The sequence below is a fragment of the Podarcis melisellensis genome, assembly GCF_964234715.1.
Source record: "Podarcis melisellensis genome assembly, chromosome: 2".
NCBI classification, from domain to species: domain Eukaryota; kingdom Metazoa; phylum Chordata; class Lepidosauria; order Squamata; family Lacertidae; genus Podarcis; species Podarcis melisellensis.
In genome coordinates this window covers 32,995,131-33,010,814 of record NC_138529.1, presented here as the reverse complement: position 1 = coordinate 33,010,814, position 15,684 = coordinate 32,995,131, and the positions used below count along the sequence as shown (strand labels likewise).

Below are 15,684 nucleotides of genomic sequence, written 5' to 3'. Positions count from 1 at the left end.
AAAATCACATTATAAACTGGAGTCATCAAGACCGATGTCATTCCCACATTACTTTGCCTTCAGCAGTTTCAGCATTTAACCTGCAGGAAAGGTCACTCACCCGGTCTGAATCTGCTGCCAAATATTACCTTGCCTCTGTGACCCCCAGAAGACTCACATCCTGATCCTCTTAGCAATGCATAACACACACTGCACCTTTTAAAAGCTTCCGCATTTCCCAACTAAAAAAACGACAAGCCTGCAATAATGTGTTAAACTTAAGAGACAGTAATCAACCAGAGACTGCTATTCCGCTTCAATGCAGTTGCATGGAATACAATACTGTAAGTACTTGTCAGCTTTGTTTATTGTACATATTAACTGTGGTTGTAGTTATTAAGCAATAGCAGACCTCAACATCGTCTCCATGTTCATATTCCTAGTTGATTTAAGCTTCTTTATTACAACCACTATTTTCCTGGACCCTGTTCCTCAATAACTGTGACAGTTTATCAGCATGGAACACCACCTGCAATGCCAGTGGAAAATTATGTTTACTGATGTTATGGTAATGTTACTGTTGGCTTGCTCCCATCCTAGGCACTTAGGTGTTGGCTCAAGTTTTTAAAAGGATGTGGTAGCTCTCCAAATTGTTTTCATCCTCTGGAAGCATCAGTTCTTTTCATATTATGCAAACTCCCTTCCCATTCACATAAGCAAGCATAAGTTCTTGAACACTGTCACACTTTGGGTTCAGTGTCACCAAGCAAGCCCTCATAGTGACCTCACTTTTTGGGGGGTGGGAATATATCGTATTTACTTTCTTGATGCTGCCTCAAGAAATTGAGGTCAAGTTGTATGCTGTTCAGGATCAAGTCAATTGTGTTTTGACCTAGATTCCCTACACAGAATCCTCACTTTTGCATTCCATCTTAGGATCCTGCCTTCCTTTTGATGGGATGGAGCAAGTTGAAACACCCCATCCCCCAAATGTAAGTCCACAACCTGGCCAAAGTACATCTAAGAGTTAAGGACATGCTTAATTCATTGGGATATAAAATGCTTAGCTATGGCTCTCTCTCCACAATACAAGGGTATTGATTTGATCTCCAGTTTCATGAATGTTTTGCACCTCTAATATCTAGGCTGCATATTTTTTATTAGTTTAAGTGTGTGATGATGTAAATGGAATGTTTAGTCTTTCCTCATTTCCTCCTCCGCAACTGAAGTTATGAAAACTTACGTTCCAACAAAATCTCCTAAGGCTATGAGCACCCATGTGAAGTTGAAGAGATTATCTCACCAACTGTTATGTCTGCATTTAATTCAATATTACAGTTGTAGGTTTATCTTCAATTCCTTTATTTTACTGAGCATAGGAAGGTTCATTTTTGGGGCTCTCATATAAGAAAAGGAGAGATTTCCTAGTGGTCAGTAAGATTTTGACACAAATAATAATTTGATTTTTTTAAATGCAGCTCATTGCAGCTCTTACAGCAAATATTGAAAGCATACAGCATAAATTTGTGGCTGCTCATTTAAAAAGAAACGTACAAAACAAATTTCTATCTTTCAAAAAAAATAATATGGTTCACTTACTTTTGGTTGTTTGCAACTGAAAACTTTCTCCATTCTTATTATATCTCTCTCCCATTTCCGTACAAGTCAGTTCTTACTGATTTACAGTTGTCTGTAACCAACATGACTTAATCTAATCTAAACTAGCACTAACAGCTAAATAGTTGGACTCAAATCAAGTGCCATGACCATTTTTGCAGAGGTCTAACACCACGAACACTAATGACATGATGACGTATTTTTCCCATTAGGATAACGTGGGGCAAAATGTATGCATCTTTCCCTGGGTCTACAGAGGCCTTTTAATTTAAAGAGTTCCCCATTGATGTACGGTGAAATATAAAATTTACAATCCGATGGTTTAGCTCCCCTGAGAGATGGTGCAGTCTTTCAGGTATTGAAGGCGGAGAGAGAATGGCGTTTCAGAAGTTGGATTAGGAAGCTTTTTCCAGCCTATTTGCTTCTGTGCCCCTATCCCGTTCTGCTAGGTCATCCTCTTTTCCCTGTGTGAAGATCGTCATGGCTTTGGTGCTATAGTGTTTGGGTTTTTTTATACGTTTCCTTACCTTGCTCCAAGTCCTGTTGGTCGTACCAGGGTTCCTCTTCCTCGCTTTGAAACTCTTCCATCCTGTCGGCGCTCAGCATTAGCTCTCCTACTCCGGAAACATCCAAAACAGAGCAGTAAAGCAGAGAGAGGCTGAGCTCTCAAAGAGGATACTGCAGAAAGAGATATACAATCAAGGGTGAGAAGAGACCGGCGCTGGGGGAGGGGGAGCAGAGAGGATCTTCTCCCAAAGACCCAAGCTGATGAAGGCAGGATCCAGTCGCCAGGCTTTAAGGCTGGGAATCGGCCAGTAGGTCTGATCCTGCGCAGACGTAAGGTTGGGACAATGGCTTTGCAGATGTGCTATTGTGATCAGTGCTGCTGCTGCTGCTGCAGTAGTAGCAGGCATCGAGCTCTCTCTCTCTCTCCCTCTATCTCTGCATCACCTTCCTTCCTTCTCTCTCCATCAGCCCTTTGGCGAGGGAGCGAGAGCAGAGAAGACGTGGCGTACGGATTTCCCCGGCCTTTTTCTTGTCCTCCACGCCAAAATCTTGCTTTCAGGCTTGGGGCGGAGGGATTGTTAAGTCTTTGTTACGGACGGGAACCAGAACCTGAAGACTGCAAAGGCTCTCTTACTTGCGCCGACTTCGCTGGGTGATGATGCACAAAAGAAAGAGCAACCTTCCGATGCAGCCAGTTCCTATTTGTGCAGCTCGGTGGAGACCTCTAGCATGGAACTGCTGCAAAAAAAATTCCATGCAAAAGACATGGGCGCGGGAGGAGGGGAGGAGGGAGAGGGAGAGCAGACCTCCCTCCTTTTCCTCTTTTTTTTTTTTTTACCCGCCCGATCCTTCTCATCAGAGGAATTCCAGATGCATTTTAGCTGCTAGGCGGATTTGAGGCTTGCATTCCTCCAGGATGTGGAGAGCTAGGGGCGGAGTCGTGGAAGGTGCCAGTCAAAAAGCAAAACAAAACCCAAATCTGTGAATCTGCACATAAGTGGGAGGTCCTTTTTACTACGGCAGCCTGCACAGCTTTTACTTTGCGCGCTGGGGATGTGTGTGTTGGGTAAGAGCCAGCGATGAATGTTTTCACGACAGCTTATGCTGGCATTATTCCTTGCCATTGTTCCTTTGGAAAATCCTTGCTCTCGCTGCAATAAACGAACAATCCGACTGGGGGGCGGGCGGGATCTGATTCCATGTCTCTTATTAATTAAAATAGATGGGAGGCAAGATTGTTCCTTGCAATAGGAGGTGGCAAATAGTCTTACTAGTGGAGGACAGGGTAGGAAAGCTTGGAACAGAGGTAGGCATCTGTATTTGGCAAAGGGGTGCTGGTGATTCCATATCAACTACTGGCAAAATAACTTAATTTGATGTGCCACCCTTACCCAGGGTTTAGTTCAGAATCTAGTTTTCTTTAATGAAAAAATAGTGTCCTTGAGCATGCGCTGAATCAGCCCTCACACACCTGCGTTAGGAGAAAGCTCGCTTGGTTCCTCTGTAGAAATCAAGCAATAGCTATAGGCCCAATTCTGCAAATAGCTTTATGAAGATGTTGACCTAACGTGTGGCAACTGTAAAAAAACAAAACAAAAAAAAACACCTCATGTGAGGGATTATTAGGAAAAGGAATTAAAAATGAAATTGCTAATATGCTGTTATACAAATCCGGCTGCACTTTGAATACTGTAATTGCCACGCCACACCCCAATAAGGATATTTTTTTATATACTGCAAAAGAAGTTCCTAAAAGGGCAACCAAAAAGATCGAGTGGTTGGAGTCATTCCCCAATGGGGGGGAATCAATATGTTAAGCTTTTTAGTTTAGAAAAAAGGCACATAAGTAGATGAAATGACAGATATTTACAAAATTATCCTTCATGTGTAGAAAGTGGATAAAATTTTCTCCCTTGCTCATAAAACAAGAACCAGGGCCCATCCAATTAACCTGAATTTTGGAAGATTCAGAAAGACAAAATGAAATACTTCTTCATAAGGTGCCTGGTTAAACTATGGAATTATCTACAACAAGATGACTTACAAATGATTTTAGACTGATTCATGGGTGACAAGGTTATCAGTGGCTACTAGCCATGATAGCTACATACTGCTTTTAGTATCAGAGGCAGTGTGATTCTGAATATACGTTGTTGGGCATTACAAGCGGTAAGAGTACTGTTGCCCTCATTGGTATCTGGTTGACCACTGTGAGAACAAGATGCTGGGCTAGATGGGCTTCTGGTTTGATTTAGCAGGACTCTTCATTTATGAGCCTACAATATAGATAACATATAAGTGGTGGTTGATACAGAAGGGAGAAGGAAAGATGAATGCTGGCAACTGAATAAAGTAGAAATTAAGAAGGATGTGTGTGAAAATATATATCTTGTCAATTTTTACTATGGCAAAAGAAGAGTAGCTACCACACTTGGTTTATGCACAAAGTCATTAATGAGGACAATTCAAATTCCCTCACCAGCCACATATATACTTTAAGATAGGAAAAGAGCAGAAGGAACTATTTTAAAGGTCTGGCCGTATTCTGAAGCAAACTGTGGCAGTTGACTTGGGTAGCAAATTTGGGACAGTGTGCTAATCATCTCTTAAACAGTTCCTTATATTTGTACAGCTATGTTTAAAAGGTATTCTTATATGTATGACCATACCTTTATGTTCCACAAAATAACCCAAGGCCCTGAAATGTATCTGATGTATGCAAAGGGTTTGGACACCTCTCCAGTTTCAGACAAATGCCTTCCCTAAATTCCCAGCCATATTTGGATATGCCAGAATTTGAACCTCAGACTTTTTGCATGCATAGTATGCTTTGTGTGCACACTGTTAAAAATATGGATGTGTACTTTTTGCCTATGTTGCCAGAACATAGGATGGGTGGGTACAATTTTATGCATACCAAAATCTCTCAGGCCAATCTTGCCATTTAAAGTTTAGAAGGGAGTGGAGGATGGACCAGATAAATTAATAGTGGAACATAAATATGTGGAAGATAAATAGGTTGAAAAAGTGGGGAAAGGGTGAATGCATATATATAGGACTCTTCTGTGTGAGGGACCAAAAAGCCAGTTATGAGATACTTTGGGATAATAATTAAGAAGATGTACTGTAGGGCTCCAATCTTATACACGTTTAAGGGGAGGAAGCCCTCTTCAGCACAGTGTGAAAACAAATATAGAACTGAGCCGCAAGGCGGTATAAGGGGGGGAAATAACCCTGGGGTTTGCATGAGGCAGGAGCGCGGGAAATGGTGGAGGCAGCAATGAGAAGCAGGCGCGGCGAGGGAGCTCGGGAGAGGTCTGCGCTTCAGGCAGAATTGGAGGAAAACCGAGAGGTTTATGTTTTTAGTGTGGAGCCGTGCGAAGGCGGCGTCACCACAACTGAGCAGAAAGGCCTTTTTGCCTATGGAGAAGATGGAGGGATGCATGATGCGTGCGTGCCTAAGGACCAGAGAGGCGATGATGATGATGATGGAAGAGAGGGAGGCGGGCTTAGCGTGGCTTTTCCCGATCAGGGAAAGGGGGCGGCTGCTGCCGGGGACGGAGGGAGGCGCGAGGAGGAGCCGCCTCTCTCTGACGAGGGGAGGCGGGATCAGGACCAGCAACAGCATCAGCTGCTGCGCGGCTCCCTTTGACAGGGAGGGAGGGAGGCAGAGAGTAGCAGCCTCCGCCGCCGCCAGGGAAGCAGGTGAGCGAAGCCGCCGGGATGGAGCCCGCAGCGCCGAGGAGAGGAAGAGGTGGAGAAGGAGAGGAGGGCTGTTAGCGGTGACGAGCGACGAGGGAGGAGGAGGCGGCGGCTCGCTCTGGCCCGCTGTAGGGAGTGAGCAGGTAGCGGACCCGGATCCGGGCGCGGGAGGAGGATGGGCAACGCCGACTCCAAGCTCAACTTCAGGAAGGCGGTGATCCAGCTCACCACCAAGACGCAGGTGAGGCGCGGGGGGGGGGGGAGCGCACCTGAGCAGGGCCGGCCTGCGAGGAAGAGAAGCACCCCTTAAATCAAAGGCATCGGCGGCGAGGCTGGCTCACTCCTCGGGCAGGCGAGGAGGAGAGGCGTGCAGGGGGCTTGAAGGAAAGGCCTTTCGAGGTGGTTGGTTGGGGGGGGGGAATGGGGTTTTGATGGGCAAAGGGTCCTCTTCCTGGGCAGGGACATTGATCCAAGGAGAAGCCGTGGAGCTGGGGTTTGACAGGATCCAACAGGGAAGCTTCTGACGCTGGAAGATCCACCCCTCTTTTCTCCCTTTGGGGGGTGTTGACACGGGGTAAGCCCACCATCCTGGGGATCTAGGTGGGAATGGACCTTGTGAGATGCATACAGGCACCTGAAAAGTGCTGGGTTTGCGAGCCCTCTGCAAAGTGGGTCTTAAGTCAATTTATCTTCACAGACATTGCTGTGCTGCAAACCATTTGCTTGCTGCCATGCCTTTATTTGTATTGCCCCCCTTTCTTATCCGTGTGTTATCTCCACAACCCACAGGATTAAACTTGGCCTCTCACATACGCAAGGCAGCCAAGTAAAACCAGCGGTGCCCACAGCTCCATATGTTCTTGAATAGAGGCTGACAGAGGTGGGCTGCCTCAAGGATTTGGGCCTAAAGTCGGAGAAGGCCTCACTGGAGCAGAAGGCCTGAGGAGAAGAGTAGGATGCATAGGAGAAAGTTGGAAGGGTGCAGTCTAGCAATATGATGTGGTCAGGCCAGATGGTAGACGCTCTTCCCCAATCACAGAATGTGGTAATCACAATTGGAGTAAAAAATGAGCACGATTAGGACCAAGGCTCAAGGCTGTGCCTGTTTGCAAAATGCTGAATTGTTTTGTTGACCTATATGCATCTATTTCATAGCATTGGGCAACTGAATCAAATCATTTGGGTACACACATCCTTGATGCGTAACTTTCTTTTACCCTTTCATCGAAGCTTGGGGAATTAGTGGTTACACAGCATATGGTGTTCAGCTGATCGGGTTATGCCTTTTGTTTGCTTGCCCTTAAATTTTAAATCAGGTGCATGGGTACAAAAAATGTTGTTACGCAGAGAAGAGGTAATGAACTAGTAGCCTGCAGGCAAATAGTTGAGTGAGTCCTGGAAAGTGCAGCAGCTGTCGCAACTTTAGAAACATCAGACAGGTTGGGCTACATGAGGTGGTGCTTATTGACAAGGGACAGGAAGGGCCTTGAGACCTTTTATTTGTACTTGAAGGGTGAAAGTTACAGCTAGAGGAAGATTCTCAACAAATATATTCAGCAAAATTCTTCTCTTTACCCTGCTTGTTGCACGGTGCCCAAAATGCAACAGCTGGTGGATTTTTGCCATCTCCAGCAAAAAAAGCATAGGACTAGTAACCATGGTTAGAGACAGGTGCAGTGTGAGAATGCAGGGAGGCTGTAAAAAAACCCACCTCTCTTAGTTGGCATATAACAATGCTGTTTAGGATTGTCAGTGTAAGTATCCTAGTACTTGGACCTGCAGATATGTAAAAGTAAGAGATATTTTGAAGCTCTAGTGACATGGATTTTCCAGACTTATTTTGATTTGCTGCAATGTGGCAGTGGAAGGCCTGCTTGCAGCAGAGTCATGGTGACATTTTAGCTGTATGGAGTTTATGATGAAAGGAAGGGCGAATAGACCTTCAGAGTCAGGAATTATATGTTCAGATCTCATGATATGAGGAAAAAGTTAACTTTCTTTTCTGTTGGTTCCTTTTCTACAGGTTCCAACAAAGGAGAAAGAATGCTAATAAGGGCACCCATTAGGGATCCTGAGAGTCCCACATTCCTTGTCCCATCACCAAATAATTTGATTTGTACCTGCAGGTACAGTATGCATGACTAGGCTTTCTTGTGCCTAGTCCCACATTCCTTGTCCCATCACTAAATAATAATTAGATTTGTAAAATCTGTAAGCCAGCTTGAGGTTGAGACAAATATATTGAAAGAAAGATAATGGAAAAATATAAATCAATACTTTAGGTTTAATATAATATTATGTAATTCTTGTTTCTTTTAGTGCTAATGTGGTGTCCTTCAATTGAGTAAAGGAAAAATTAAAAACTGCTGTGTGTGTATAAAGAGACTATAACCTTTGCAATTTTTGACATCTACGCTTAAAGCTCGGTTAAATTCAGTGAGTCTTACTCCTATAAGTATAATGTCTCCTTGGGTTTCACAGTCTGAGCATAGTGCTAGTACACAGCAAGCAAATAGGAGTTGTTATTTTTTTGGTTTGCTGACTTTACAAGTTCATTCCTTTTATAAAAGTGAACGTTTGGTGTCCCTAGCTTGGTTTGTTAAAAGCCTCCATAGCAGTACTGGGGAGACAGTGCCATGAGGAAAGGTGGGTGGGGGAGATGGAACGCCCATATTTACATACTTGAGAAGGGCACTACAGTACCTGCAGGTGCAGTATGTATGACTAGGCCTTCTTGTGGCTAGTCACCAAAATATCTGTGTAAGATATAGCACTGCCTTATCAGCCGCATTCTGTATGTAACATTTTGGTGCTGCTGTTTATTACACCATTATAATAAAAACATAGATCCTTCATATCAGTCAGGGATAGGTGAATTGAAGTTTGATGCTGTTGCTTTTGACTGTTTTGTCAAAATGAAAACTATACCATAATGTCATACTGTTGTACAGACTGACAAGAAAATGATCATAAAGACTATATATACACACAACACAGCCTTGTGCAACCTAATAAATCCTACTATTTCAAATTTCTTTTTATGAATGTGAGGCTGCAGATCTGAACCAACTGGACTTGGTGCACATATTGGATAGTTTCTGTAGTCTGTGTTTTCTAATGAGTTAATTTTCAAAAAGCCTGAAAAGTGACCAGTATGAAAGGCTATGTGCGCCTGTAACCTGGGGACTGGTGTCTTTACTATGTTAATGTAATTTGTACAAATTGCAAATAAGCAGTGCTATCATTTCCATAGTCTCTTTGGTGAAAATATGCTGCCTGCCACTGCATTCTGTCAGTGTTGATGGATTGCTTTTTATATTGCAACTGGAATACTTTCTCCAGAGAAAATGATAGTTTTTTTTTTTATCGTATGCCTTCCTTCTTCCTATTGTCTCCTTTACTGATGGGTAGGATTAGCAAATAGAGAGGCATTAATTTTAGGTATTTGAACTCAGCAAGGCAACTGGCAAAAGTTATTTGGGCAGCTACGGTCAAACTAGGCTTTCTTGCTTGACAACATTAAGTACAATTCAGTGGGCTAATTTGTATACCTGTCTTACCTTGCAAGTGTAAGCATAGGATCTCCTTTCATTTTTATACAGCTCTAGGTTGTTTCCCCTCATAAAAGGCTCTGGGCAGTTACAAAGCATCTTATTATTGCACCAAACTTATAAGTAGGCTAGGAGACTGTGATTTTATCAAGGCCACCAACTTCAGCAAGGATTTGAACCCAGATTTCCCATATAAGTCCAAAATTCTGCATTGCACTATCTTTATGAAGTTACCATTATTTGAAAATCTAGCTAATGCTGATTTGGAAGAGTGCGTTGTTGCCTTTTCCTGTTTCAAAGGGTAGCACTATTCTCTTATTTCTGCAGATGTATCCTGTTTCCTCAGGAATCTTATGCAGAGCTCTTGATTCTCTGGAAATTATCAGGTCCACTGGAATTTAAGTAGCTCCTTTCATTTCTCTCAAGTTAAAGCAAAGCTGTTAAGACAGAACTAAAATGCGCAACACACCACTTGATACACACATTCACTTTCTCTAGGTTTGGGGTGGATTATTCCTGGAGGGGCTGGATTAAATCTCTTGCTTTATTTTATAGTAATTACTTTAAACCTCAGCTATGTTTCCTGGCTCTAACCCCTTTCCTCAAATACTCAACTAAGGCAGCAATCATGTACCTGTTTACTTGGAAGTAAGTTCCCTTGAACTCAGTGGGCCTGCCTTACTTACAAACAGATATTTAAAGCATTACACTGTAGTAAGATAATTGTGTTTCCTATATCTCCTATTATAATTTCACTTATGGAGATTTGAGATCAAATGGTTGTAGCCATTGATTTTCTGGCATATGATAAGAGCTGTGCTCCTTGGCTACATTTGTAGTGGGGGTGATGGTGGTACGTTTCACACCCACCCCCTTGCCATAAATGCATCACTGGTAATAGTTACTTTTGATCATTAGCTCACTTATAATACCCTTGGTCCTCTTAGGCTTGCAGACATATCACAGCATGCTTGTAGCAAGTGGCTATGTTATGTTCAGATATCTTCGTCTGCAATGCCTTTGTATTTCAATATACATTTTAATTCTAATGGAAGTGGTAGAAACTTTTTGGCATATCAAAGATGGCACAGCTGAACATCAGTCTGGTAGCAGCTTAAGGTAGTTTTGTTGGGCTCTGCTTACTTTGGAGGTGACCTAAAAGCATAGTTCTCAAGTATGTTCTCCCCTGTCCCCAACTTGTCCCATGCTTTGTACAAAGAGTATTGGATCAAACATACTCATGATATTTGAAGAGGTATCATTGAAACAGTTTACTATAATAAGTAGTCCAAATATTTATGCCTGGGGAAGGATTCTGTAATGCAAAATCTTGCTGTTTTTTCAGCCAGGAAACTGTTCAGTGTAAGGTAGAACACCTGCCTTTTCTGCTGAAGTGGCCCCTTCCCTTGGCAGTCATCTGACCAGGACATTCTGCCTAATTCCCTGAACGATATCCAGTATTTCCGGAAACACTGCATTCCAGTGAAACAGAGGGTAGATCTGGAATCAAACTGGTTTTTTTAAATTTTATGTTCTATACTTTTGTTTTACATTATTTACAAATGTAACATGCAATATGGTTTTTTAATATACTACAGTGATCCTTACATTTTCATGGTTCTTAGTGGGGGAAATAAAAGGAAATTAATATTATGTGGTGGGATAAATGGGTGCACAGCACTGAATTCTCCCCACCCTCCTCATGTAAATAAACACTCTTCCAGTGCACAACTTTCTCAGCAGAGTCCCTGGTGAATCATTGCCTTGAGAGCATATAGTACTGTACTTCCTTCTCTGGCTTCCTCATGGCCATCTGGCTAGATAAGCTTTCAGAGGAAATTTTGTTCAGGGGTGGGGGTTCATCTTAACACAATTTAATGGCTGGAAAGTATATCAGCTAATAGCAAGGGGCCAGTGCTCGTATACCACCCCCATCCAACATGGATAGATCACAACCTACCTTGAAAATACTGCTTGGGGTGCATACACAAAATGGCTACCCTTTCGTATAAAGTGGCTGTTCTGGGAGTTGGGAAGGGGATTTTGTAGGGTGTGGGACGGACATCATCCTAAGGGTGTGGGAGAGGATACTATGAGGGGGGTGGAGCTTAGGGAAGAGGCAAGGCTGACACTTCTTTGATGAGTGCTGTGTCTACTATTCTAATACACTATATTTGATATTCCTTCCAGTTAGTTTTGCATTCTTCTTGCCTTTTCATATCCAGCATAATGCACATTTTTATATCACATTTTTTATCCATCTGCATTGTGGGTGATTTGCTCATTAGTTTGTCCCAGGACCATGTTGAAAAGAGTTTGGTAACTTGTATATTTTTCAAGGTAATGGATGTATTTGAGTTGCATAATACACTGCACCCCAGTTATACCAATCCTATTTATTCTGGGTAGTTGTTACTCTGATCAAGTCAGGGGCCACTTCTTTACCTAAATACTCGGTTATATCATTCTGAATGTCAGTGTAAATGCATTTTACACCTCTGCACACAATCCACTAAAATTCCTGATTCTCAGTAGTTCAGTGCCATGAATATGCTTTTCTGCCGAATTTATTTCTGATTGTTCACTCTCTTTTCCTCTTTCCTCACTGAGAAGGAGCTGAATGCAGACTTGCTGTGTTGCCCATTGGTTAACATGCAAATACTTTCTGCATTAAGGCAATCACCTGTCATTAAGTGCCTACTTTTAGAGAATGCAAAGGGGCTCATTTTATGGATGTTAAGGATGGTGACAGGGAGGTAGCTGACATTAGTATCTCATGGGAATATATAACCACTACAGAACAAACCTGCTCTACCAGTTTATGCTTTGCTTACCTGCTTCAGCTTTCTGGTCTTCATGTTTTAGTGACACGTTACCTATCAATAGCCCCTTCATCACAGCCAGTTATTAATCAGGCATGACAAAGTTTCTCACTCTCACTTGCTTTTTAAACTGCTCTTTAACAATGTAGGCATTGGATGCCTTTATCTGCTGTAAAGCCAGGAAATTGGAAGCCAGGAAATTGTCTTTGTTTAAACAAGCAGTCATCTTTCCTTTCCTCACCCTTTCCAAACACAATTTGAAATTGCCGAATGCCCTGAATAACTTGCTATTAGGCAAGAACTGCTGTTTGCTTTTGGAGCTTTTACTAGGTCACACAAGATCACGATAGAATATTCATTCTACCTGGTGTCTTGACTTGTCCTGCTGAGTAGTATTCAGTGAGTCTGTAATGACTGAAATTTATTTCCTTTATTAAGGGAGAGAACCTTCTCCACTTGGTACACTTAGTATTCTTAGAGTGACTGCTTGTGTTGGCACAAAATAATCAAGTCTGCTCAGTATGACTTTTGTGGTTGCCTGTATCATAAACTATATGCATGTAGATGTGCACCCATGTCCAGAACACTGTGTGTTACTCTGCCTGTGTATATAGCTCTGTTCCCATACGTGCATTGGTTTCTATTAGAGTAAGTGTCTGTCAAAGTGTCTTTCTTGAAAGCTGCAACGAACGAACAAGAGAGGTTGGTGTAGCTTCATAGGGACCTGCCGAATCTCACCACAGCTTCTTGCCCCTTCCCATTGGCCCTAAGTCCTTGCCTTTTTGCTCCCTTCAGTTTTTCCACCCTACTTGTGTCTCTCCAAGATCCTCTATTATTTTATTAATGATGCATTTACATTTGTCCAACTGGTCAGTAGTATTGGGTTGATGTGATTGGATGGCTTTGGATGTTCCTTGGTCATGGACTTCATTCAAATGTCTGCTTGATAAACAAAGTGATCACATCAAGTATTCAACCAGTAACTCAAAAACCAATGTAGTTTCTAATTGTGTGGTGGTGTTTTTAACCTACTCCCTGCATTCCGGTCAGTCTTCTGTGGCTCTTAGCTTTCCCAAAAGTCATTCCCATTTCCAGATTTTGTATGTTTTCATTAAAGACCACCTGACTACTCCCATCTGCCTTCTCAGGGTGAGAAAACCCCTTTCCATAGGAGTTATGTCAGCTGGCACTGGGCTAGTGCTTAGCAGTCATTTCTGATAAATTATTTTTGAAGAAGCATGGTTTGTATTGAATGTCTTTTATTGGTCCGCTTTTGCATACTGATGTGCTATGATTATACTGATGGAAGTGTTCTTATCTTTATTGTTGTGAGCTGCTTTGACCTCAACTTTGCTGTTGGAAAAAGTAGCATAAGAATACTGAATCAATTCAATCCTTTGATATTTGTGTCTCTTCAGCCTGTAGAAGCAACAGATGATGCGTTCTGGGACCAGTTCTGGGCAGATACAGCCACTTCAGTCCAAGATGTTTTTGCTCTTGTTCCTGCTGCAGAAATCAGAGCTGTGAGGGAAGAATCTCCTTCAAATTTGGCTACTTTGTGTTATAAGGTAAAAGGCATTCTTCTTCCTGTATTGCCCCACTATGAAATTCAGTTATACAAACATTAGCTCATTCAGAGGGGGGCAATTGGCCAAAGGTAAACCAATCCAGAATGAGATGTCCATCACTCTTAAGTAGAGACCACTGATCACATGGAATGCACAGTTTTTGAAATGACTCCATAATTCCAAATAATCTTAAATTAGCACCAAGGCATAGAAAGATACTTCAGTAGATTCATTGTTAGTTGAGGTTTATGGTAATCTGGAAGAGGAAATAGTATCAAACCACCAATACCCTGCAGGGTAGGCAAACATGAAAGCTGTAGTTAAACTTCAACAGGATTAACTATGGCAATCAGTCTTGGACAGCAGTAGCCTGCAAGGCAAGAATAAGAGTGCAAGGATCTGAATTCCAGTTATAAAGCTCACATGTGTTTCAACTGTAGATACTTGGTACATATGTTCAAAGGATCAGACAGACTTTTGCTAGTTTAAGTGTGCTCAGGAGTTACATTTACCAGGTGAATTTTAGAATACCATCTTTCTCTCTTTTCTTTTCTTTTTTTAAAAAAGCCAGACAGCGCCTGCGGGGTATCAAACTGCCGTTAAGCAATTGGTGAATCTGCAAAGATTGCTCCGAAGTAACTGCTAGGCCAGGAGTCTGCAACCCGCGGCTCCGGAGCCGCATGTGGCTCTTTTACACCTTTGCCGCGGCTCCGGGGCGGATACTAGCGAGGGGAGGAGGCGCATTGTGCGCCCCGACACTCCCCACTGTGGTGGGCGCTGTACTGGCTGTGACGTCACATGGGGGCGGTGCGTGCATTAGTCACACACCGTCCCAACGTCACCTTCCCGCCCGCTGTCAGATCGCGGCTCCGGAGATATATTTGTTTTAAATGTCGCAATGGTTTTGCGGCTCCCGATTGTTTTTTTTCTGCAGAAACGGGTCCAAGTGGCTCTTTTTGTCTTAAAGGTTGCAGACCCCTGTGCTAGGCTAAGCTGGCCCAGAATACCATCTTTCTAACCCTCCCCAGGAAAGCAGACCTAAGGGTCAAACTAGATGGGACCTCAGTTATGCCTCTGAATCCCATTATAGGGACTCTCATGTTCTTTTAAGCCTGGAGTCCCCTATGTGCTGTCTGCAGGCAGCATGGTGTCCTTGGATCAAGACCCCCTGGCCCTCCCAATTTTTATTTTATTTTAAAATTAGGTTTAAGAACTATTTTTAAACGTTTGGTGCTTGGCATTCAGCTACCTAGCCTTCTTGCCTTACTTTCCTTAGAGTGCCATTGGGTGGTCCCAGAGGTTTTCTCCAGAGAAATGGAAAGGCTGGCTGAAGACCAGTGGCTCTGCTTCCAGCCTCCCTCTAAAATGCTTTGGAAAAGAAAAGGTCATCATCATTACCATGAATGAAAAACTCCTTGTACCTGATCGTTCAGAGGATAAAAAAAATGCTGCTGGAAATGCTTTTCTAGTTCTGAACATGATGTAGTGATGAGGGAATGATATTGGTGAAAAGGAAAACAAGTTAGAAACTGGTGAAAAGGAAAACAAGTTAGAACTTGCTTTTCTGGTAAATTGCTTGTGCCGCCTGAAGGAGGACCATGTTGCAGGTTAACGCAGTTTTATTTCAGGAGGCCCAGGCACTATGAATGTTGCTGTAATATTTCCATTTTCTGATGTGGTTATCTATCTATATTACAAGCCACATCAAGACATATATTGCAAAGCAGGGAATGCATTCCTTAAATAAACAAGCATCACTTCCTACCTCAGAAAATTGTGCCCCAGAGCAAATTCAGTATTTATAAAAATGCCCTTTGTATTATTCCATCTTGTATACCAGGTTTAAACCCTTGCATTATAAGTTGAAGTGGTTGTTAAAGACTTTGGTTTTATCTCTTCTTGTTTAGGTTTTCTTATTCATTATAGCAGAATATTTGT

General features: G+C 42.6%; 3 protein-coding genes across 5 annotated transcripts in view; 2 read left to right on the top strand and 1 right to left on the bottom strand.

Moving 5' to 3' along the window:
- Nucleotides 1-2,933, bottom strand: part of CDR2L (cerebellar degeneration related protein 2 like) — a 31,806-nt gene extending 28,873 nt beyond the window's left edge. The window contains exons 1-2 of one of the 3 annotated variants that reach the window (XM_081899786.1): nucleotides 2,738-2,933; nucleotides 2,124-2,274 (exon numbers count right to left, since the gene is read on the bottom strand). In XM_081899786.1, the coding sequence (XP_081755912.1) occupies nucleotides 2,124-2,202 (79 nt within the window). In that variant the 5' untranslated portion in view covers nucleotides 2,203-2,274; nucleotides 2,738-2,933. Of the gene's footprint in view, nucleotides 1-331; nucleotides 434-2,123; nucleotides 2,275-2,737 lie in introns of those variants that run through there. The other 2 variants (XM_081899787.1, XM_081899788.1) reach the window with 2 other exon arrangements.
- Nucleotides 1-15,684, top strand: part of USH1G (USH1 protein network component sans) — a 162,559-nt gene that overhangs the window by 73,097 nt on the left and 73,778 nt on the right. The gene's annotated exons all lie outside the window — the stretch shown is intronic.
- The window catches only part of HID1 (HID1 domain containing), a 40,562-nt gene continuing 30,584 nt past the window's right edge, over nucleotides 5,707-15,684 (top strand). Inside the window, exons 1-2 of the mRNA XM_081899645.1 lie at nucleotides 5,707-6,046; nucleotides 13,597-13,746. Coding sequence (XP_081755771.1) covers nucleotides 5,981-6,046; nucleotides 13,597-13,746 — 216 coding nt within the window. The 5' untranslated portion in view covers nucleotides 5,707-5,980. The remainder of the gene's footprint in view (nucleotides 6,047-13,596; nucleotides 13,747-15,684) is intronic.